The 25193-nt window shown below is 40.8% G+C and overlaps 1 protein-coding gene across 1 annotated transcript in view; it reads left to right on the plus strand.

Moving 5' to 3' along the window:
* Positions 1-23322, plus strand: part of LOC110489254 (uncharacterized) — a 62724-nt gene extending 39402 nt beyond the window's left edge. The window contains exon 5 of the mRNA XM_036971109.2: positions 1-23322. This exon is cut by the window's left edge and continues 24197 nt beyond it. Coding sequence (XP_036827004.2) covers positions 1-21838 — 21838 coding nt within the window. The 3' untranslated portion in view covers positions 21839-23322.
* Positions 23323-25193: the final 1871 nt, after the last annotated feature.

A 25193-nucleotide genomic window follows, 5' to 3' on the forward strand; every position in this document is an offset into this window, starting at 1 on the left:
TGTAAAGGAGGAGATACAGAAGGAAAAAGAAGCCTTTGAGAGAAAGAAGGGTTTGACCATGAAAGAAAGAGATGAGTTTGATCTGATGAAGTCTGAAACACAGGGACAATTGGAGGAAATAGAACAAAACAAACAAGACATTCGTGTGGAGAAGGAAAAGCTGGATCAGATCAAAGCTGAGTTAGAAAGACGGTCTGAAGACATCAATCAGCTCATGGATGAGACAAGACGGGAGAGGGGGAAGGTTGAAGAACTGGCTATCCAAACTCAAAAACAAAGAGAAGAAATGGTGGGTTTTATGGAAAAGAACAAACAAAAGCAGAACGAACTGGAACTCATGAATGACAAGATTGAAAGAGAGAAACAAGACATCGAAGACAGTCGGGATGTGCTAACAAAGGAGAGAGAGGAGCTGGAACAAATGAGGAGTGAGATACAGCAACAGAAAGAGGAGACAGAATCTCACATGGAAGACCAAAGGAAAGAGAAAGAACATTTGGAACAAATGACGACAGACATGAAAAAACAGTTGCTAGAGGTGGACAATGACAAGGAAATGATACAAAGTTCAATGGGTGAACTGAGAGTGAAAGAGGCAGAAATGGTGAGAGAAAAAGACAACATGGATAACAAGATGGCTAGGCTCAAAGAGGAAGAGGATAGAATGCGGGAAGAAATAGGAAGGAAGATGGACATCTTAAAGCAGGAAAGTTGTGAAATCAAAAGACTTAGAGATGAAATTGACTGTGAAAAGGACCAGCTGAATGCAAAATTGCTTGAGTTGGAAAAAATGCGTGAAGAACTAGATAGAGAGAAGAAGGAAGTGAAAGACAGGAAGGATGAAACACTGAAAGAGAAAGATCAGTTGGAAGAGAGGCGAGGTAAGATAAGTAAGGAGAAAGAGGAATTGGATATCAGTCTTGAACTGATGAAAAGACAAAGGGAAGACTTGACAAGCTTGAAGGCTGAAGCAGAAGTACAGACCGAACCTATGGAAACAGACTGGAAGGAAAAGCTCACGATGGAAAGACAACAACTTGAAGATGTAAAGGAGGAGATACAGAAGGAAAAAGAAGCCTTTGAGAGAAAGAAGGGTTTGACCATGAAAGAAAGAGATGAGTTTGATCTGATGAAGTCTGAAACACAGGGACAATTGGAGGAAATAGAACAAAACAAACAAGACATTCGTGTGGAGAAGGAAAAGCTGGATCAGATCAAAGCTGAGTTAGAAAGACGGTCTGAAGACATCAATCAGCTCATGGATGAGACAAGACGGGAGAGGGGGAAGGTTGAAGAACTGGCTATCCAAACTCAAAAACAAAGAGAAGAAATGGTGGGTTTTATGGAAAAGAACAAACAAAAGCAGAACGAACTGGAACTCATGAATGACAAGATTGAAAGAGAGAAACAAGACATCGAAGACAGTCGGGATGTGCTAACAAAGGAGAGAGAGGAGCTGGAACAAATGAGGAGTGAGATACAGCAACAGAAAGAGGAGACAGAATCTCACATGGAAGACCAAAGGAAAGAGAAAGAACATTTGGAACAAATGACGACAGACATGAAAAAACAGTTGCTAGAGGTGGACAATGACAAGGAAATGATACAAAGTTCAATGGGTGAACTGAGAGTGAAAGAGGCAGAAATGGTGAGAGAAAAAGACAACATGGATAACAAGATGGCTAGGCTCAAAGAGGAAGAGGATAGAATGCGGGAAGAAATAGGAAGGAAGATGGACATCTTAAAGCAGGAAAGTTGTGAAATCAAAAGACTTAGAGATGAAATTGACAGTGAAAAGGACCAGCTGAATGCAAAATTGCTTGAGTTGGAGAAAATGCATGAAGAACTAGAAAGAGAGAAGAAGGAAGTGAACAACAGGAAGGATGAAACACTGAAAGAGAAAGATCAGTTGGAAGAGAGGCGAGGTAAGATGAGCAAGGAGAAAGAGGAATTGGATATCAGTCTTGAACTGATGAAAAGACAAAGGGAAGACTTGACAAGCTTGAAGGCTGAAGCAGAAGTACAGACCGAACCTATGGAAACAGACTGGAAGGAAAAGCTCACGATGGAAAGACAACAACTTGAAGATGTAAAGGAGGAGATACAGAAGGAAAAAGAAGCCTTTGAGAGAAAGAAGGGTTTGACCATGAAAGAAAGAGATGAGTTTGATCTGATGAAGTCTGAAACACAGGGACAATTGGAGGAAATAGAACAAAACAAACAAGACATTCGTGTGGAGAAGGAAAAGCTGGATCAGATCAAAGCTGAGTTAGAAAGACGGTCTGAAGACATCAATCAGCTCATGGATGAGACAAGACGGGAGAGGGGGAAGGTTGAAGAACTGGCTATCCAAACTCAAAAACAAAGAGAAGAAATGGTGGGTTTTATGGAAAAGAACAAACAAAAGCAGAACGAACTGGAACTCATGAATGACAAGATTGAAAGAGAGAAACAAGACATCGAAGACAGTCGGGATGTGCTAACAAAGGAGAGAGAGGAGCTGGAACAAATGAGGAGTGAGATACAGCAACAGAAAGAGGAGACAGAATCTCACATGGAAGATCAAAGGAAAGAGAAAGAACATTTGGAACAAATGACGACAGACATGAAAAAACAGTTGCTAGAGGTGGACAATGACAAGGAAATGATACAAAGTTCAATGGGTGAACTGAGAGTGAAAGAGGCAGAAATGGTGAGAGAAAAAGACAACATGGATAACAAGATGGCTAGGCTCAAAGAGGAAGAGGATAGAATGCGGGAAGAAATAGGAAGGAAGATGGACATCTTAAAGCAGGAAAGTTGTGAAATCAAAAGACTTAGAGATGAAATTGACAGTGAAAAGGACCAGCTGAATGCAAAATTGCTTGAGTTGGAGAAAATGCATGAAGAACTAGAAAGAGAGAAGAAGGAAGTGAACAACAGGAAGGATGAAACACTGAAAGAGAAAGATCAGTTGGAAGAGAGGCGAGGTAAGATGAGCAAGGAGAAAGAGGAATTGGATATCAGTCTTGAACTGATGAAAAGACAAAGGGAAGACTTGACAAGCTTGAAGGCTGAAGCAGAAGTACAGACCGAACCTATGGAAACAGACTGGAAGGAAAAGCTCACGATGGAAAGACAACAACTTGAAGATGTAAAGGAGGAGATACAGAAGGAAAAAGAAGCCTTTGAGAGAAAGAAGGGTTTGACCATGAAAGAAAGAGATGAGTTTGATCTGATGAAGTCTGAAACACAGGGACAATTGGAGGAAATAGAACAAAACAAACAAGACATTCGTGTGGAGAAGGAAAAGCTGGATCAGATCAAAGCTGAGTTAGAAAGACGGTCTGAAGACATCAATCAGCTCATGGATGAGACAAGACGGGAGAGGGGGAAGGTTGAAGAACTGGCTATCCAAACTCAAAAACAAAGAGAAGAAATGGTGGGTTTTATGGAAAAGAACAAACAAAAGCAGAACGAACTGGAACTCATGAATGACAAGATTGAAAGAGAGAAACAAGACATCGAAGACAGTCGGGATGTGCTAACAAAGGAGAGAGAGGAGCTGGAACAAATGAGGAGTGAGATACAGCAACAAAAAGAGGAGACAGAATCTCACATGGAAGACCAAAGGAAAGAGAAAGAACATTTGGAACAAATGACGACAGACATGAAAAAACAGTTGCTAGAGGTGGACAATGACAAGGAAATGATACAAAGTTCAATGGGTGAACTGAGAGTGAAAGAGGCAGAAATGGTGAGAGAAAAAGACAACATGGATAACAAGATGGCTAGGCTCAAAGAGGAAGAGGATGGAATGCGGGAAGAAATAGGAAGGAAGATGGACATCTTAAAGCAGGAAAATTGTGAAATCAAAAGACTTAGAGATGAAATTGACAGTGAAAAGGACCAGCTGAATGCAAAATTGCTTGAGTTGGAGAAAATGCATGAAGAACTAGAAAGAGAGAAGAAGGAAGTGAACAACAGGAAGGATGAAACACTGAAAGAGAAAGATCAGTTGGAAGAGAGGCGAGGTAAGATGAGCAAGGAGAAAGAGGAATTGGATATCAGTCTTGAACTGATGAAAAGACAAAGGGAAGACTTGACAAGCTTGAAGGCTGAAGCAGAAGTACAGACCGAACCTATGGAAACAGACTGGAAGGAAAAGCTCACGATGGAAAGACAACAACTTGAAGATGTAAAGGAGGAGATACAGAAGGAAAAAGAAGCCTTTGAGAGAAAGAAGGGTTTGACCATGAAAGAAAGAGATGAGTTTGATCTGATGAAGTCTGAAACACAGGGACAATTGGAGGAAATAGAACAAAACAAACAAGACATTCGTGTGGAGAAGGAAAAGCTGGATCAGATCAAAGCTGAGTTAGAAAGACGGTCTGAAGACATCAATCAGCTCATGGATGAGACAAGACGGGAGAGGGGGAAGGTTGAAGAACTGGCTATCCAAACTCAAAAACAAAGAGAAGAAATGGTGGGTTTTATGGAAAAGAACAAACAAAAGCAGAACGAACTGGAACTCATGAATGACAAGATTGAAAGAGAGAAACAAGACATCGAAGACAGTCGGGATGTGCTAACAAAGGAGAGAGAGGAGCTGGAACAAATGAGGAGTGAGATACAGCAACAAAAAGAGGAGACAGAATCTCACATGGAAGACCAAAGGAAAGAGAAAGAACATTTGGAACAAATGACGACAGACATGAAAAAACAGTTGCTAGAGGTGGACAATGACAAGGAAATGATACAAAGTTCAATGGGTGAACTGAGAGTGAAAGAGGCAGAAATGGTGAGAGAAAAAGACAACATGGATAACAAGATGGCTAGGCTCAAAGAGGAAGAGGATGGAATGCGGGAAGAAATAGGAAGGAAGATGGACATCTTAAAGCAGGAAAATTGTGAAATCAAAAGACTTAGAGATGAAATTGACAGTGAAAAGGACCAGCTGAATGCAAAATTGCTTGAGTTGGAGAAAATGCGTGAAGAACTAGAAAGAGAGAAGAAGGAAGTGAACAACAGGAAGGATAAAACACTGAAAGAGAAAGATCAGTTGGAAGAGAGGCGAGGTAAGATGAGCAAGGAGAAAGAGGAATTGGATATCAGTCTTGAACTGATGAAAAGACAAAGGGAAGACTTGACAAGCTTGAAGGCTGAAGCAGAAGTAAAGACCGAACCTATGGAAACAGACTGGAAGGAAAAGCTCACGATGGAAAGACAACAACTTGAAGATGTAAAGGAGGAGATACAGAAGGAAAAAGAAGCCTTTGAGAGAAAGAAGGGTTTGACCATGAAAGAAAGAGATGAGTTTGATCTGATGAAGTCTGAAACACAGGGACAATTGGAGGAAATAGAACAAAACAAACAAGACATTCGTGTGGAGAAGGAAAAGCTGGATCAGATCAAAGCTGAGTTAGAAAGACGGTCTGAAGACATCAATCAGCTCATGGATGAGACAAGACGGGAGAGGGGGAAGGTTGAAGAACTGGCTATCCAAACTAAAAAACAAAGAGAAGAAATGGTGGGTTTTATGGAAAAGAACAAACAAAAGCAGAACGAACTGGAACTCATGAATGACAAGATTGAAAGAGAGAAACAAGACATCGAAGACAGTCGGGATGTGCTAACAAAGGAGAGAGAGGAGCTGGAACAAATGAGGAGTGAGATACAGCAACAGAAAGAGGAGACAGAATCTCACATGGAAGACCAAAGGAAAGAGAAAGAACATTTGGAACAAATGACGACAGACATGAAAAAACAGTTGCTAGAGGTGGACAATGACAAGGAAATTATACAAAGTTCAATGGGTGAACTGAGAGTGAAAGAGGCAGAAATGGTGAGAGAAAAAGACAACATGGATAACAAGATGGCTAGGCTCAAAGAGGAAGAGGATGGAATGCGGGAAGAAATAGGAAGGAAGATGGACATCTTAAAGCAGGAAAATTGTGAAATCAAAAGACTTAGAGATGAAATTGACAGTGAAAAGGACCAGCTGAATGCAAAATTGCTTGAGTTGGAGAAAATGCGTGAAGAACTAGAAAGAGAGAAGAAGGAAGTGAACAACAGGAAGGATAAAACACTGAAAGAGAAAGATCAGTTGGAAGAGAGGCGAGGTAAGATGAGCAAGGAGAAAGAGGAATTGGATATCAGTCTTGAACTGATGAAAAGACAAAGGGAAGACTTGACGAGCTTGAAGGCTGAAGCAGAAGCACAGAACGAGGCTATGGAAAAAGACTGGAAGGAAAAGCTCACGATGGAAAGACAACAACTTGAAGATGTAAAGGAGGAGATACAGAAGGAAAAAGAAGCCTTTGAGATAAATAAGGGATTGACCATGAAAGAAAGAGATGAGTTTGATCTGATGAAGTCTGAAACACAGGGACAATTGGAGGAAATAGAACAAAACAAACAAGACATTCGTGTGGAGAAGGAAAAGCTGGATCAGATCAAAGCTGAGTTAGAAAGACGGTCTGAAGACATCAATCAGCTCATGGATGAGACAAGACGGGAGAGGGGGAAGGTTGAAGAACTGGCTATCCAAACTCAAAAACAAAGAGAAGAAATGGTGGGTTTTATGGAAAAGAACAAACAAAAGCAGAACGAACTGGAACTCATGAATGACAAGATTGAAAGAGAGAAACAAGACATCGAAGACAGTCGGGATGTGCTAACAAAGGAGAGAGAGGAGCTGGAACAAATGAGGAGTGAGATACAGCAACAGAGAGAGGAGACAGAATCTCACATGGAAGACCAAAGGAAAGAGAAAGAACATTTGGAACAAATGACGACGGACATGAAAAAACAGTTGCTAAAGGTGGACAATGACAAGGAAATGATACAAAGCTCAATGTGTGAACTGAGAGTGAAAGAGGCAGAAATGGTGAGAGAAAAAGACAACATGGATAACAAGATGGCTAGGCTCAATGAGGAAGAGGATAGAAAGCGGGAAGAAATAGGAAGGAAAATGGACATCTTAAAGCAGGAAAGTTGTGAAATCACAAGACTTAGAGATGAAATTGACAGTGAAAAGGACCAGCTGAATGCAAAATTGCTTGAGTTGGAGAAAATGCGTGAAGAACTAGAAAGAGAGAAGAAGGAAGTGAACAACAGGAAGGATAAAACACTGAAAGAGAAAGATCAGTTGGAAGAGAGGCGAGGTAAGATGAGCAAGGAGAAAGAGGAATTGGATATCAGTCTTGAACTGATGAAAAGACAAAGGGAAGACTTGACGAGCTTGAAGGCTGAAGCAGAAGCACAGAACGAGGCTATGGAAAAAGACTGGAAGGAAAAGCTCACGATGGAAAGACAACAACTTGAAGATGTAAAGGAGGAGATACAGAAGGAAAAAGAAGCCTTTGAGATAAATAAGGGATTGACCATGAAAGAAAGAGATGAGTTTGATCTGATGAAGTCTGAAACACAGGGACAATTGGAGGAAATAGAACAAAACAAACAAGACATTCGTGTGGAGAAGGAAAAGCTGGATCAGATCAAAGCTGAGTTAGAAAGACGGTCTGAAGACATCAATCAGCTCATGGATGAGACAAGACGGGAGAGGGGGAAGGTTGAAGAACTGGCTATCCAAACTCAAAAACAAAGAGAAGAAATGGTGGGTTTTATGGAAAAGAACAAACAAAAGCAGAACGAACTGGAACTCATGAATGACAAGATTGAAAGAGAGAAACAAGACATCGAAGACAGTCGGGATGTGCTAACAAAGGAGAGAGAGGAGCTGGAACAAATGAGGAGTGACATATACCAACAGAGAGAGGAGACAGAATCTCACATGGAAGACCAAAGGAAAGAGAAAGAACATTTGGAACAAATGACGACGGACATGAAAAAACAGTTGCTAAAGGTGGACAATGACAAGGAAATGATACAAAGCTCAATGTGTGAACTGAGAGTGAAAGAGGCAGAAATGGTGAGAGAAAAAGACAACATGGATAACAAGATGGCTAGGCTCAAAGAGGAAGAGGATGGAATGCGGGAAGAAATAGGAAGGAAGATGGACATCTTAAAGCAGGAAAGTTGTGAAACCAAAAGACTAAGAGATGAAATTGACAGTGAAAAGGACCAGCTGAATGCAAAATTGCTTGAGTTGGAAAAAATGCGTGAAGAACTAGATAGAGAGAAGAAGGAAGTGAAAGACAGGAAGGATGAAACACTGAAAGAGAAAGATCAGTTGGAAGAGAGGCGAGGTAAGATAAGTAAGGAGAAAGAGGAATTGGATATCAGTCTTGAACTGATGAAAAGACAAAGGGAAGACTTGACAAGCTTGAAGGCTGAAGCAGAAGTACAGACCGAACCTATGGAAACAGACTGGAAGGAAAAGCTCACGATGGAAAGACAACAACTTGAAGATGTAAAGGAGGAGATACAGAAGGAAAAAGAAGCCTTTGAGAGAAAGAAGGGTTTGACCATGAAAGAAAGAGATGAGTTTGATCTGATGAAGTCTGAAACACAGGGACAATTGGAGGAAATAGAACAAAACAAACAAGACATTCGTGTGGAGAAGGAAAAGCTGGATCAGATCAAAGCTGAGTTAGAAAGACGGTCTGAAGACATCAATCAGCTCATGGATGAGACAAGACGGGAGAGGGGGAAGGTTGAAGAACTGGCTATCCAAACTCAAAAACAAAGAGAAGAAATGGTGGGTTTTATGGAAAAGAACAAACAAAAGCAGAACGAACTGGAACTCATGAATGACAAGATTGAAAGAGAGAAACAAGACATCGAAGACAGTCGGGATGTGCTAACAAAGGAGAGAGAGGAGCTGGAACAAATGAGGAGTGAGATACAGCAACAAAAAGAGGAGACAGAATCTCACATGGAAGACCAAAGGAAAGAGAAAGAACATTTGGAACAAATGACGACAGACATGAAAAAACAGTTGCTAGAGGTGGACAATGACAAGGAAATGATACAAAGTTCAATGGGTGAACTGAGAGTGAAAGAGGCAGAAATGGTGAGAGAAAAAGACAACATGGATAACAAGATGGCTAGGCTCAAAGAGGAAGAGGATGGAATGCGGGAAGAAATAGGAAGGAAGATGGACATCTTAAAGCAGGAAAATTGTGAAATCAAAAGACTTAGAGATGAAATTGACAGTGAAAAGGACCAGCTGAATGCAAAATTGCTTGAGTTGGAGAAAATGCGTGAAGAACTAGAAAGAGAGAAGAAGGAAGTGAAAGACAGGAAGGATGAAACACTGAAAGAGAAAGATCAGTTGGAAGAGAGGCGAGGTAAGATAAGTAAGGAGAAAGAGGAATTGGATATCAGTCTTGAACTGATGAAAAGACAAAGGGAAGACTTGACAAGCTTGAAGGCTGAAGCAGAAGTACAGACCGAACCTATGGAAACAGACTGGAAGGAAAAGCTCACGATGGAAAGACAACAACTTGAAGATGTAAAGGAGGAGATACAGAAGGAAAAAGAAGCCTTTGAGAGAAAGAAGGGTTTGACCATGAAAGAAAGAGATGAGTTTGATCTGATGAAGTCTGAAACACAGGGACAATTGGAGGAAATAGAACAAAACAAACAAGACATTCGTGTGGAGATGGAAAAGCTGGATCAGATCAAAGCTGAGTTAGAAAGACGGTCTGAAGACATCAATCAGCTCATGGATGAGACAAGACGGGAGAGGGGGAAGGTTGAAGAACTGGCTATCCAAACTCAAAAACAAAGAGAAGAAATGGTGGGTTTTATGGAAAAGAACAAACAAAAGCAGAACGAACTGGAACTCATGAATGACAAGATTGAAAGAGAGAAACAAGACATCGAAGACAGTCGGGATGTGCTAACAAAGGAGAGAGAGGAGCTGGAACAAATGAGGAGTGAGATACAGCAACAGAAAGAGGAGACAGAATCTCACATGGAAGACCAAAGGAAAGAGAAAGAACATTTGGAACAAATGACGACAGACATGAAAAAACAGTTGCTAGAGGTGGACAATGACAAGGAAATGATACAAAGTTCAATGGGTGAACTGAGAGTGAAAGAGGCAGAAATGGTGAGAGAAAAAGACAACATGGATAACAAGATGGCTAGGCTCAAAGAGGAAGAGGATGGAATGCGGGAAGAAATAGGAAGGAAGATGGACATCTTAAAGCAGGAAAATTGTGAAATCAAAAGACTTAGAGATGAAATTGACAGTGAAAAGGACCAGCTGAATGCAAAATTGCTTGAGTTGGAGAAAATGCGTGAAGAACTAGAAAGAGAGAAGAAGGAAGTGAACAACAGGAAGGATAAAACACTGAAAGAGAAAGATCAGTTGGAAGAGAGGCGAGGTAAGATGAGCAAGGAGAAAGAGGAATTGGATATCAGTCTTGAACTGATGAAAAGACAAAGGGAAGACTTGACAAGCTTGAAGGCTGAAGCAGAAGTACAGACCGAACCTATGGAAACAGACTGGAAGGAAAAGCTCACGATGGAAAGACAACAACTTGAAGATGTAAAGGAGGAGATACAGAAGGAAAAAGAAGCCTTTGAGAGAAAGAAGGGTTTGACCATGAAAGAAAGAGATGAGTTTGATCTGATGAAGTCTGAAACACAGGGACAATTGGAGGAAATAGAACAAAACAAACAAGACATTCGTGTGGAGAAGGAAAAGCTGGATCAGATCAAAGCTGAGTTAGAAAGACGGTCTGAAGACATCAATCAGCTCATGGATGAGACAAGACGGGAGAGGGGGAAGGTTGAAGAACTGGCTATCCAAACTCAAAAACAAAGAGAAGAAATGGTGGGTTTTATGGAAAAGAACAAACAAAAGCAGAACGAACTGGAACTCATGAATGACAAGATTGAAAGAGAGAAACAAGACATCGAAGACAGTCGGGATGTGCTAACAAAGGAGAGAGAGGAGCTGGAACAAATGAGGAGTGAGATACAGCAACAGAAAGAGGAGACAGAATCTCACATGGAAGACCAAAGGAAAGAGAAAGAACATTTGGAACAAATGACGACAGACATGAAAAAACAGTTGCTAGAGGTGGACAATGACAAGGAAATGATACAAAGTTCAATGGGTGAACTGAGAGTGAAAGAGGCAGAAATGGTGAGAGAAAAAGACAACATGGATAACAAGATGGCTAGGCTCAAAGAGGAAGAGGATGGAATGCGGGAAGAAATAGGAAGGAAGATGGACATCTTAAAGCAGGAAAATTGTGAAATCAAAAGACTTAGAGATGAAATTGACAGTGAAAAGGACCAGCTGAATGCAAAATTGCTTGAGTTGGAGAAAATGCGTGAAGAACTAGAAAGAGAGAAGAAGGAAGTGAACAACAGGAAGGATAAAACACTGAAAGAGAAAGATCAGTTGGAAGAGAGGCGAGGTAAGATGAGCAAGGAGAAAGAGGAATTGGATATCAGTCTTGAACTGATGAAAAGACAAAGGGAAGACTTGACAAGCTTGAAGGCTGAAGCAGAAGTACAGACCGAACCTATGGAAACAGACTGGAAGGAAAAGCTCACGATGGAAAGACAACAACTTGAAGATGTAAAGGAGGAGATACAGAAGGAAAAAGAAGCCTTTGAGAGAAAGAAGGGTTTGACCATGAAAGAAAGAGATGAGTTTGATCTGATGAAGTCTGAAACACAGGGACAATTGGAGGAAATAGAACAAAACAAACAAGACATTCGTGTGGAGAAGGAAAAGCTGGATCAGATCAAAGCTGAGTTAGAAAGACGGTCTGAAGACATCAATCAGCTCATGGATGAGACAAGACGGGAGAGGGGGAAGGTTGAAGAACTGGCTATCCAAACTAAAAAACAAAGAGAAGAAATGGTGGGTTTTATGGAAAAGAACAAACAAAAGCAGAACGAACTGGAACTCATGACTGACAAGATTGAAAGAGAGAAACAAGACATCGAAGACAGTCGGGATGTGCTAACAAAGGAGAGAGAGGAGCTGGAACAAATGAGGAGTGAGATACAGCAACAGAGAGAGGAGACAGAATCTCACATGGAAGACCAAAGGAAAGAGAAAGAACATTTGGAACAAATGACGACGGACATGAAAAAACAGTTGCTAAAGGTGGACAATGACAAGGAAATGATACAAAGCTCAATGTGTGAACTGAGAGTGAAAGAGGCAGAAATGGTGAGAGAAAAAGACAACATGGATAACAAGATGGCTAGGCTCAAAGAGGAAGAGGATGGAATGCGGGAAGAAATAGGAAGGAAGATGGACATCTTAAAGCAGGAAAATTGTGAAATCAAAAGACTTAGAGATGAAATTGACAGTGAAAAGGACCAGCTGAATGCAAAATTGCTTGAGTTGGAGAAAATGCGTGAAGAACTAGAAAGAGAGAAGAAGGAAGTGAACAACAGGAAGGATAAAACACTGAAAGAGAAAGATCAGTTGGAAGAGAGGCGAGGTAAGATGAGCAAGGAGAAAGAGGAATTGGGTATCAGTCTTGAACTGATGAAAAGACAAAGGGAAGACTTGACAAGCTTGAAGGCTGAAGCAGAAGTACAGACCGAACCTATGGAAACAGACTGGAAGGAAAAGCTCACGATGGAAAGACAACAACTTGAAGATGTAAAGGAGGAGATACAGAAGGAAAAAGAAGCCTTTGAGAGAAAGAAGGGTTTGACCATGAAAGAAAGAGATGAGTTTGATCTGATGAAGTCTGAAACACAGGGACAATTGGAGGAAATAGAACAAAACAAACAAGACATTCGTGTGGAGAAGGAAAAGCTGGATCAGATCAAAGCTGAGTTAGAAAGACGGTCTGAAGACATCAATCAGCTCATGGATGAGACAAGACGGGAGAGGGGGAAGGTTGAAGAACTGGCTATCCAAACTAAAAAACAAAGAGAAGAAATGGTGGGTTTTATGGAAAAGAACAAACAAAAGCAGAACGAACTGGAACTCATGACTGACAAGATTGAAAGAGAGAAACAAGACATCGAAGACAGTCGGGATGTGCTAACAAAGGAGAGAGAGGAGCTGGAACAAATGAGGAGTGAGATACAGCAACAGAAAGAGGAGACAGAATCTCACATGGAAGACCAAAGGAAAGAGAAAGAACATTTGGAACAAATGACGACAGACATGAAAAAACAGTTGCTAGAGGTGGACAATGACAAGGAAATTATACAAAGTTCAATGGGTGAACTGAGAGTGAAAGAGGCAGAAATGGTGAGAGAAAAAGACAACATGGATAACAAGATGGCTAGGCTCAAAGAGGAAGAGGATGGAATGCGGGAAGAAATAGGAAGGAAGATGGACATCTTAAAGCAGGAAAATTGTGAAATCAAAAGACTTAGAGATGAAATTGACAGTGAAAAGGACCAGCTGAATGCAAAATTGCTTGAGTTGGAGAAAATGCGTGAAGAACTAGAAAGAGAGAAGAAGGAAGTGAACAACAGGAAGGATAAAACACTGAAAGAGAAAGATCAGTTGGAAGAGAGGCGAGGTAAGATGAGCAAGGAGAAAGAGGAATTGGATATCAGTCTTGAACTGATGAAAAGACAAAGGGAAGACTTGACGAGCTTGAAGGCTGAAGCAGAAGCACAGAACGAGGCTATGGAAAAAGACTGGAAGGAAAAGCTCACGATGGAAAGACAACAACTTGAAGATGTAAAGGAGGAGATACAGAAGGAAAAAGAAGCCTTTGAGATAAATAAGGGATTGACCATGAAAGAAAGAGATGAGTTTGATCTGATGAAGTCTGAAACACAGGGACAATTGGAGGAAATAGAACAAAACAAACAAGACATTCGTGTGGAGAAGGAAAAGCTGGATCAGATCAAAGCTGAGTTAGAAAGACGGTCTAAAGACATCAATCAGCTCATGGATGAGACAAGACGGGAGAGGGGGAAGGTTGAAGAACTGGCTATCCAAACTCAAAAACAAAGAGAAGAAATGGTGGGTTTTATGGAAAAGAACAAACAAAAGCAGAACGAACTGGAACTCATGAATGACAAGATTGAAAGAGAGAAACAAGACATCGAAGACAGTCGGGATGTGCTAACAAAGGAGAGAGAGGAGCTGGAACAAATGAGGAGTGAGATACAGCAACAGAGAGAGGAGACAGAATCTCACATGGAAGACCAAAGGAAAGAGAAAGAACATTTGGAACAAATGACGACGGACATGAAAAAACAGTTGCTAAAGGTGGACAATGACAAGGAAATGATACAAAGCTCAATGTGTGAACTGAGAGTGAAAGAGGCAGAAATGGTGAGAGAAAAAGACAACATGGATAACAAGATGGCTAGGCTCAAAGAGGAAGAGGATGGAATGCGGGAAGAAATAGGAAGGAAGATGGACATCTTAAAGCAGGAAAATTGTGAAATCAAAAGACTTAGAGATGAAATTGACAGTGAAAAGGACCAGCTGAATGCAAAATTGCTTGAGTTGGAGAAAATGCGTGAAGAACTAGAAAGAGAGAAGAAGGAAGTGAACAACAGGAAGGATAAAACACTGAAAGAGAAAGATCAGTTGGAAGAGAGGCGAGGTAAGATGAGCAAGGAGAAAGAGGAATTGGATATCAGTCTTGAACTGATGAAAAGACAAAGGGAAGACTTGACAAGCTTGAAGGCTGAAGCAGAAGTACAGACCGAACCTATGGAAACAGACTGGAAGGAAAAGCTCACGATGGAAAGACAACAACTTGAAGATGTAAAGGAGGAGATACAGAAGGAAAAAGAAGCCTTTGAGAGAAAGAAGGGTTTGACCATGAAAGAAAGAGATGAGTTTGATCTGATGAAGTCTGAAACACAGGGACAATTGGAGGAAATAGAACAAAACAAACAAGACATTCGTGTGGAGAAGGAAAAGCTGGATCAGATCAAAGCTGAGTTAGAAAGACGGTCTGAAGACATCAATCAGCTCATGGATGAGACAAGACGGGAGAGGGGGAAGGTTGAAGAACTGGCTATCCAAACTAAAAAACAAAGAGAAGAAATGGTGGGTTTTATGGAAAAGAACAAACAAAAGCAGAACGAACTGGAACTCATGACTGACAAGATTGAAAGAGAGAAACAAGACATCGAAGACAGTCGGGATGTGCTAACAAAGGAGAGAGAGGAGCTGGAACAAATGAGGAGTGAGATACAGCAACAGAAAGAGGAGACAGAATCTCACATGGAAGACCAAAGGAAAGAGAAAGAACATTTGGAACAAATGACGACAGACATGAAAAAACAGTTGCTAGAGGTGGACAATGACAAGGAAATGATACAAAGTTCAATGGGTGAACTGAGAGTGAAAGAGGCAGAAATGGTGAGAGAAAAAGACAACATGGATAACAAGATGGCTAGGCTCAAAGAGGAAGAGGATGGAATGCGGGAAGAAATAGGAAGGAAGATGGACATCTTAAAGCAGGAAAATTGTGAAATCAAAAGACTTAGAGATGAAATTGACAGTGAAAAGGACCAGCTGAATGCAAAATTGCTTGAGTTGGAGAAAATGCGTGAAGAACTAGAAAGAGAGAAGAAGGAAGTGAACAACAGGAAGGATAAAACACTGAAAGAGAAAGATCAGTTGGAAGAGAGGCGAGGTAAGATGAGCAAGGAGAAAGAGGAATTGGATATCAGTCTTGAACTGATGAAAAGACAAAGGGAAGACTTGACGAGCTTGAAGGCTGAAGCAGAAGCACAGAACGAGGCTATGGAAAAAGACTGGAAGGAAAAGCTCACGATGGAAAGACAACAACTTGAAGATGTAAAGGAGGAGATACAGAAGGAAAAAGAAGCCTTTGAGATAAATAAGGGATTGACCATGAAAGAAAGAGATGAGTTTGATCTGATGAAGTCTGAAACACAGGGACAATTGGAGGAAATAGAACAAAACAAACAAGACATTCGTGTGGAGAAGGAAAAGCTGGATCAGATCAAAGCTGAGTTAGAAAGACGGTCTAAAGACATCAATCAGCTCATGGATGAGACAAGACGGGAGAGGGGGAAGGTTGAAGAACTGGCTATCCAAACTCAAAAACAAAGAGAAGAAATGGTGAGTTTTATGGAAAAGAACAAACAAAAGCAGAACGAACTGGAACTCATGAATGACAAGATTGAAAGAGAGAAACAAGACATTGAAGACAGTCGGGATGTGCTAACAAAGGAGAGAGAGGAGCTGGAACAAATGTGGAGTGAGATACAGCAACAGAGAGAGGAGACAGAATCTCACATGGAAGACCAAAGGAAAGAGAAAGAACATTTGGAACAAATGACGACGGACATGAAAAAACAGTTGCTAGAGGTGGACAATGACAAGGAAATGATACAAAGTTCAATGGGTGAAGTGAGAGTGAAAGAGGCAGAAATGGTGAGAGAAAAAGACAACATGGATAACAAGATGGCTAGGCTCAATGAGGAAGAGGATAGAATGCGGGAAGAAATAGGAAGGAAAATGGACATCTTAAAGCAGGAAAGTTGTGAAATCACAAGACTTAGAGATGAAATTGACAGTGAAAAGGACCAGCTGAATGCAAAATTGCTTGAGTTGGAAAAAATGCGTGAAGAACTAGATAGAGAGAAGAAGGAAGTGAAAGACAGGAAGGATGAAACACTGAAAGAGAAAGATCAGTTGGAAGAGAGGCGAGGTAAGATAAGTAAAGAGAAAGAGGAATTGGATATCAGTCTTGAACTTATGAAAAGACAAAGGGAAGACTTGACGAGCTTGAAGGCTGAAGCAGAAGTACAGACCGAGCCTATGGAAACAGACTGGAAGGAAAATCTCACGAGGGAAAGACAACAACTTGAAGATGTAAAGGAGGAGATACAGAAGGAAAAAGAAGCCTTTGAGAGAAAGAAGGGATTGATCATGAAAGAAAGAGATGAGTTTGATCTGATGAAGTCTGAAACCCAGGGACAATTGGAGGAAATAGAACAAAACAAACAAGACATTCGTGTGGAGAAGGAAAAGCTGGATCAGATCAAAGCTGAGTTAGAAAGACGGTCTGAAGACATCAATCAGCTCATGGATGAGACAAGACAGGAGAGGGGGAAGGTTGAAGAACTGGCTATCCAAACTCAAAAACAAAGAGAAGAAATGGTGGGTTTTATGGAAAAGAACAAACAAAAGCAGAACGAACTGGAACTCATGACTGACAAGATTGAAAGAGAGAAACAAGACATCGAAGACAGTCGGGATGTGCTAACAAAGGAGAGAGAGGAGCTGGAACAAATGAGGAGTGAGATACACCAACAGAGAGAGGAGACAGAATCTCACATGGAAGACCAAAGGAAAGAGAAAGAACATTTGGAACAAATGACGACGGACATGAAAAAACAGTTGCTAGAGGTGAACAATGACAAGGAAATGATACAAAGCTCAATGGGTGAACTGAGAGTGAAAGAGGCAGAAATGGTGAGAGAAAAAGACAACATGGATAACAAGATGGCTAGGCTCAAAGAGGAAGACGATGGAATGCGGGAAGAAATAGGAAGGAAGATGGACATCTTAAAGCAGGAAAGTTGTGAAATCAAAAGACTTAGAGATGAAATTGACAGTGAAAAGGACCAGCTGAATGCAAAATTGCTTGAGTTGGAGAAAATGCGTGAAGAACTAGAAAGAGAGAAGAAGGAAGTGAACAACAGGAAGGATGAAACACTGAAAGAGAAAGATCAGTTGGAAGAGAGGCGAGGTAAGATGAGCAAGGAGAAAGAGGAATTTGATATCAGTCTTGAACTGATGAAAAGACAAAGTGAAGACTTGACGAGCTTGAAGGCTGAAGCAGAAGTACAGACCGAGGCTATGGAAAAAGACTGGAAGGAAAAGCTCACGAGGGAAAGACAACAACTTGAAGATGTAAAGGAGGAGATACATAAGGAAAAAGAAGCCTTTGAGAGAAAGAAGGGATTGACCATGAAAGAACGAGATGAGTTTGATCTGATGAAGTCTGAAACCCAGAGACAATTGGAGGAAATAGAACAAATCCAGAAAGAAAGGGAGGAAATGAAAAGTGTTATTGAAGATATCAAGAGAGCAAAAGCTAATCAGGAAGTGATGGAATCTGAGATTGTGACAAAGAAACGAGAAACAGATAATATCATGGAAATTATCTCAAAAGAAAAAGACAACATGGACAAAATTAAGATTGAAGTGGAAAGGGAGAGTAACGAATTTGAGATCACCAAGGGCAAGATGGTGACGGAGATGGATGAGCTGGGACAGAGAAAAGCTGAGATCGAGAATGATAAATATGAAGCAGAAATGTTGATGGCTGAACTGAAAGAGGAAGAGCAAAGAATGAGGGAAGAAATTTGCAAGATGAAAGACAGTCTCGAGCAGATCAAAGCTGAAATACAACCACAGAGAGAAGACATTGAAAGCAAGATGGAGGAGCTGAATGTCCAAAAGGCTGAGATGGAAAGTGTTATGACAGATATCGACAGACAAAAAAAGGACATGCAAAACCAAAGACAGCAAATTGAACAAGACAAACAAAAGATGATCAAGGAAAAGGATGATCTGGAAAGGATTAAGATGGAGATTGCTGAATTGAAGGAGGAACACCAAAGAATGAGGGAGGATATCAGGAAGATGAAAGAAAACCTAGACACTGAAATACAGCTGAAGAGAGATGGTATTGAAAGTAAAATGGAAGAGTTGGATGTCAAAAAGAGAGAGCTGGAAAACATGTGGACCGATATTTACAGAGAAAAGGAGGAACTACAAAACCAGAGAAAGGAAATAGAAGAAGACAAACAAAATATACTAGATGAAAAGGGTGGGCTGGAACACATCAAGGCTGATTTACAAATGAAGAGCAGAAAGGAGAATGTTGAGGGCATGGCTGTCCAATTCCAGATGGAAAAGGAGGAAATTGAAAGTGTCATGGTAGAACCCGAGATAAGAAGACAAGTACTGGAATTTACAAAAGTGGAGGTAGAGAAGGAAGAAACGGAGAACATCAAGGACATTGTATTAAAGGATCAGAAATATCTGGAAAAAATGAAGATTGAGATGGAAAGAGAAAGAGAAGAAATTGATAATACCAAGATCAAGATAGCAATCGATATGGAAAGGCTGGAAGCGACAAAGGTTGTAATAGAGAGACAACTGAAAGAAGAACAACGACAAATGAGGGAGGATATCGAGAAGATGAAAGACAACCAAGAGCAGATCAATGCTGAAATACAATTACAGCGAGAGGACATTGCAGCCCAAATGGCTGAGTTAAATGTCAAAAAAGCAGAGTTGGAAAACATTCAAGCTGATCTAGACAGACAGAAAGTAGAACATGATGACATGAGAAAATACATATTTGTGGGAAAGAATCCACTGGACGAGAGGAATGCTGCCTTGCAAAAACAAAGGGAGGAGATGGATAAAATCATGGAACCAACAGCTGTGATAAAGGCTGAAGCACAAACACAGACAGAGCCCATGGAAGACAGCTTGGAGGAACAGCTCAAAGGGGACATGGAAGAAGTTGAAGGTCATGACATAGACAAAGAGAAAGAGGACCTGGAACAAACCAACAGGCTGGCAATGATAGAGAGGGATGAGTTGGAATCCATGAAGTCTGAAATAGGAAAACAAAGACAGGAAATAGAGGAGAACAATCAAAAGATACAGGATGAGAAGGCTGAGATTGAAAAGATCAAGAATGATTTACAGAAACGGTCAGATAATCTAGACAACCTCGTGGAAGAGACAAAGAGGGAAAAGGAGAATGTTAAGGACAGGGCTGCTCAAATCCAGAAGGGTCAGGAGGGAATTGAACGTGTTAGTGAGGATATCAAGACAAAGAGCCCTGAACTGGAAATGTTGAAAGCTGAGATAAAGACAGAGAAACAAGAAACATTCAACCTGAAGGACATGACATCAAAGGAGAAACGTAACTTGGAACAAATTAAAGTGAAGATGGAGAAAGAAATACAAGAACTGGAGAACACCAAGGAAACGACAGAAATTGATATTAGTCGGCTGGAACAAAGAAGAGTTGAGTTAGAAGGAGAAGAAGATGGAGTGAAAAATCGGATGGCTTCACTGACAGAGGAAGAGCAGAGTATGAAAGAGAATATTGGGAAGATGAAAGAAAATTTAGAGCAGATTAATGCTGAAATACAAGTACAGAGAGATGACATTGCAACACAAATGGAAGAGTTAAATGTCAAGAAAGAAGAGCTGGAAAACATTCAAATGGACATCGACAGACAAATAGAACAGATGGGCAAAACACAAAATGCTATAATCATGGAAAAGAATGAACTGGAAGAGAAGCTTGCTGGCGTGCAAAAACAAACAGAGGAGGTGGAAGCCATCATTGAAATGACAAAGAGGGAGAGGGAGGATGTGGCGAGGATAAAGGCTGAAACAGAGGAACAGAAAGATCAAATGGAAGACAACCTGATGGAAACTCTGAAACACGACAGAGAAGAACTTGAACGCCTAAAAGAAACAGAAAGAAAGGAGGAAACTAAGGACATTAAAAAGAAGACAGGGAGGGAGACGGAGGGGTTAGAACGGGTTAACATAGAGTCCCAGAGAGCGCTGGAAGATCTGGAGAACGTTGTGGAGGAAACCATGGAGAACGAGGGTGCAGAGGAAATGGCTATCCAAATACAAAAGCAAATGGAGGACAATGTGAGAATCATTGAGGAGATGGAGCAAGAGAAGGCATATTTAGAGCTGATGAACATTAAGATGCAAAGTGAGAGAGAAGAAATAGACTCTAACAAGGCCATGATTGAAAGGGAGAAGGATGACCTGCAACAAATGAAGTCTATGATTACGCGGCAGAGATGCGAAATTGAACAAATTACCGCCGTCTTAAGGGACGAGAGGGACACTCTTGAGCAATTTAAGACTGATATGGAAAGACAGCGACAGGAGATGATGAACAATATGGACTTGGTGGAAAGAGAGAGAGATGAACTGGGAAAGACGAGGTCGGAGATGGATGAGTTGGAACACATGGCAGCTGAAATAGAAAGACCGAAGGAGAAGATTGACAAAAGAAAGGGTGCAGCAATGATGGAGGCGCCTCTGCTGGAGGAAAGAGAAGACAGCGTTCAGAAACAGAGTGATGAAGTTGTCTTCATCTCAGACACAACACAGACAGAAAAAATAAAGGATGAACCCGAACAAAGCACGGTTGAGACACTTCAGACACAGGACGAAACGATGGACTCAGTCAAGAAGGACAGAGATGATCTAGAACAAATGAGAGCAACAGATGAAAGGCTCCCAAAGAGAGATCATTTGGAGAAAATCCGTCAGGAGGCTCAGGCAGAAAAGGAGGAGATTGAGAAGATTAAGCACAGAGTTCATGAGATGAAAGAACATCTAGAGGGAAGACTAGCAGTGATTCAGAGACACGAGTTGGTACAGAGAACAAGGATACAAAGAGAGAAAGAAGAGCTAAAGAAGATGAAGGAAGAGTTGGAGAGAGACAGCCAAGCTCGGCAAACAGAGTGGGACAGAGGTAGGAGGAAACTTCAGGAGAAGGACCAGGAGCTTGAGATGCTAAAAGTGGAGATGTTCCGAGAGATCGAGAGACTGCAGGTTCATATGGAAAAAGAGATGGAAACACTGGAGACAAGTGACAAAGGTGTCCAAACCTCAGACGTGGTATTAACCATAGAAGAAGAGAGAATGTGGTTGATGGAGGACTCAACGACAGAGGAGTACAGTATGCTGGCAGAAATAAGTCAAGAAACAGAGCAAACCACAGTGGATATGACATTCGCCAGTTCATCACTGGAGCTCCAGGGTCAATCAGAGGAGCACACAGTGATAGAGGATGCTCAGATGAGCGTAGTAAGAGCAGAGGCTTCTCCATTCAGCAGGTTGCTACGGTGGCTTTGGCGCTACTGCTGTGGCTGCTGCCGCTGTTGTGACTGCTGCGGAAGGGAGTGTGAAGAAGAAGAGGAGGAGAACATAGTATAGTCCCAACTATATCAGTGGGGCTTAAAATAAATACATTTGCTATGTAAAGGCTGTGTGGGAAAAAATCTGGTTCAGTAATATGAATTGTGATACAACACCATCAGTTATCATTCATTCAGTTACATCACGTATGATCTCTATTCTACGACGCCCAAGTGATAAGAAATCATGTCGAGATGATGATATGCAACAACCTGATTTATATGCGGTGTTGTAAGGGTTGTGCAGTATCGCAGTGCTATGTATTTACAATGATGGTCAACTAAGTTTGCACTGAATATTAGATCTAGAGAGAGCAACATGTAGCTTTATTTATTTGTTATATTTATTATGAAACATGTATTTATTACATCTCTTTACAGCTTTTGTTAAAGGTGCACTGGATACTGAATGGACTCTTATCACGATTTGTCGTCATAATTTGTCAAAACAAGTTATTTTATACTTTTAGTTTTCTTATTTTTATACACACGGAATTTGCAGTAAACAAAGCGCTATTCTATCATTTTCTCAGGGACAGCTGTTGTTCTTTAAGCCAGTATTTTGTAAGTGTAAAAGCCTTGTAAATTCATTTATAAGCGTGTCATTCTAATGTATTTAATTTGGTTATTTCTGCATCTCTTTCTCTATACATCCACAATTACAACAAACAAATGTGCTATTATGTTCTCAGATGGGATGAATTCACAGTGCAGTAATGGATACTAGCAGTGACTGAAGAAGTACAAAATACACTTGATTCTTTTGATATGAGCAATGGTTCCCTTCATGAACTTCAGTGGGGTCTGGGATTCACTCAGTCAGTCCTAATTGAAAAGCATTTACATTGCAAGGTTGGGTCAATAATCAGCAATGACAGTAACCCAGACACAGAGGGTTAGGTTGGCCTCAGCAGACCTAAACCATTGTTGTCGGGGGCAGCTGAAAGGGGACACTAATAAAGTAGTCATGACCCAGGAAATTGCTTATAACCTGTTCCTTGTCGTGAATGGCAAGGAAAGTTACTCAAAGTTGGCACATGAACTTGGCAGTTCACACTTGCCCCACAACAGTGGTCTATGAGAGCTGAGTTTGAAGTTTTGCGAAAACTTCATGTCATGTCAAAAGAATCAATGCACTATGGGCCGGTTTCCTGGACCTAAAAGGATACTCTATGGAGACTATCCATACTTTAGTTTTTTAGTTCAGGAATAGGTTTAACTAAATGATTTTCTCAAGAATAATGTTGACCCAAAGGCTGATGGTGGCGATAGAGGAATAAAAAGCATATCTCACTCACAATTTGACAGACACTATTAAAAAGTGCGAGAATACGGCAATACAAAAAGTATGTTTCTGACATTGGATGGAACATTCATATTCCTGTGGAAAAGCACAGCTGCAATGCCTGGGAAATCGACCAATCACTCATGTACCTGGATACTATTTAACATTGTTGTCAAATTACTGTTTGCCTGTAACCCAATAAAGACACCATTAATAAATGTGTTCTGTTTCTTTCGTCAATCCCTCATACTGGTCTCTCACATCATCATAGCTTATCTGTTAATTTATGCTTCGCATTATCGAATGTAATAAGCACCCCCATGTCTGGTAAAAGGACTAACAATTGCATCGGTGGCAAGAATGCATCTGTGGTAGGCTATCTCCTAGCCTACATATTATATTTTGAGAGATTTGCAGGCAGTGGTTAACTATATGTGCCTGGTTAACTACAATGCAGTGCCATTTCCTGAGTTTCTGAACTCCCCTCACTCCTCTGGGGTACTGGTCGACTTTTGTTGACACAACTCAAAGGCAAAAAGAAAAAAGGACATTCGAGAAGGCGAAGGAAAAACTATTATATAGCTAAATGTCTCAAGAAACATTACGTTTACCTTTCTGATGCCGTTACAGTAGTAGATCAATTCATGCATGTCATTAGGCTACACTTAAGTGACAGACTCCTTTCAAACAGACTCGATCATTTCAATCCCTGAAACATTGATGTTATATGGCTTGTCCTGTTCACTTAGCGTGGTAACTACCACTTAACTACCCAAATACACACATTTCTTAGTCTGCAACATAGAAATAGAGGACTCAACTTTATATCGGTGCCATTATAGCATCTGTGATAGCATGGGCAGCGGCCATTGAGGCTACAACCCATAGGAAGTCCCAACCAATTGGCTACTTTAAAAGGGGTGGAAGCCCTCAATGGCCCTTTGGGCCACTAGAGGCCTCTATCATTCTCTATGGTCTGCACTGCAGAAGTCTGCACAAGAGACGTACACATGCACGCTTTGGATGTCCCCAATTTCTTGAACGATGTGATGCACAGTTCACAGACCATAATATTACTACCATAACCATTCCACAAAAACACTCAACTCAAATGCACTGTTGTTATTTGCATCATTTATTCCACACATACAGGTGTCTTGGAAAAATAAAATAACCTGAGGGACAGGCAGTCACTCAACATGTTTTAGCCAGTCAAATTAACAGACACAAAGATGAGATGACAAAGTGACTAAACACATTGAGACAAAATGACAGATCAAAATGAGTCACAACTGTAAAAATTCTAACAAAGACAAAGTACAACTCAGGAGAACATGGAATGGTACGACTCAGGACCACATGGAATGGTGATAGGATGGGACTAGAAGGCAAAAAAGGGATGGAAGACAAAGAAAAGAGAAAGGAACAGAGAAAATACAAAATGTAGCCCACTAGTACAAGTGAAAAGTCACAACAGATGTGTTGGGTCAAGGAAGATGACATGGGGAAAGATGTCATAAGAGACAAATTAAGGAGTAAGAGACATTCATTAAATAGCGGAACAATCAATACAGATTTTTTTATTCTCCAATGTCTACCCTTTTAAATGAGGTTTCAGTAACACAGAATAGGTCATCATAAAGAGAGAAAACATTGACAAAAGGAAAAGACAGAACATCTTATTTTAGCACACTAACTCAGTTAAAAGTCATACACCCAAGAGCCACAAGTTGTTCAAGATTAATGCTTTTTAAAAATCACCCTTCAATTAAAAGGAACAGCTTCTTTCTATCAAAGCCTTCCCAGTGTATAACCATTTTCAGAGTTAACTCTGACCTTTTCACACTTTACTAGTGGGTGCCAGTAAGTTGTCAAATGAGTAAATGGTTTTGTTCCGACTGTAAAAATGACCTGTCAGCGTGAGAGCCGAGACTGATTTGTGCTGGACACATGGATGGAATGGAACTTGAATCACTGGTCAAATGCTAGATGCTTAGAGGGAACAGCTAGGAAGAGCTGCAGTCAAATGAGTCCAGTTGTGTCTACTACACTTTATGTCCTGGTCTCGTTCCATCTGGTGTGAGACACG

The sequence above is a fragment of the Oncorhynchus mykiss genome, chromosome 30 (assembly GCF_057628025.1).
Source record: "Oncorhynchus mykiss isolate SJ-2025 chromosome 30, ASM5762802v1, whole genome shotgun sequence".
In the NCBI taxonomy this organism is placed as follows: Eukaryota; Metazoa; Chordata; class Actinopteri; order Salmoniformes; family Salmonidae; genus Oncorhynchus; species Oncorhynchus mykiss.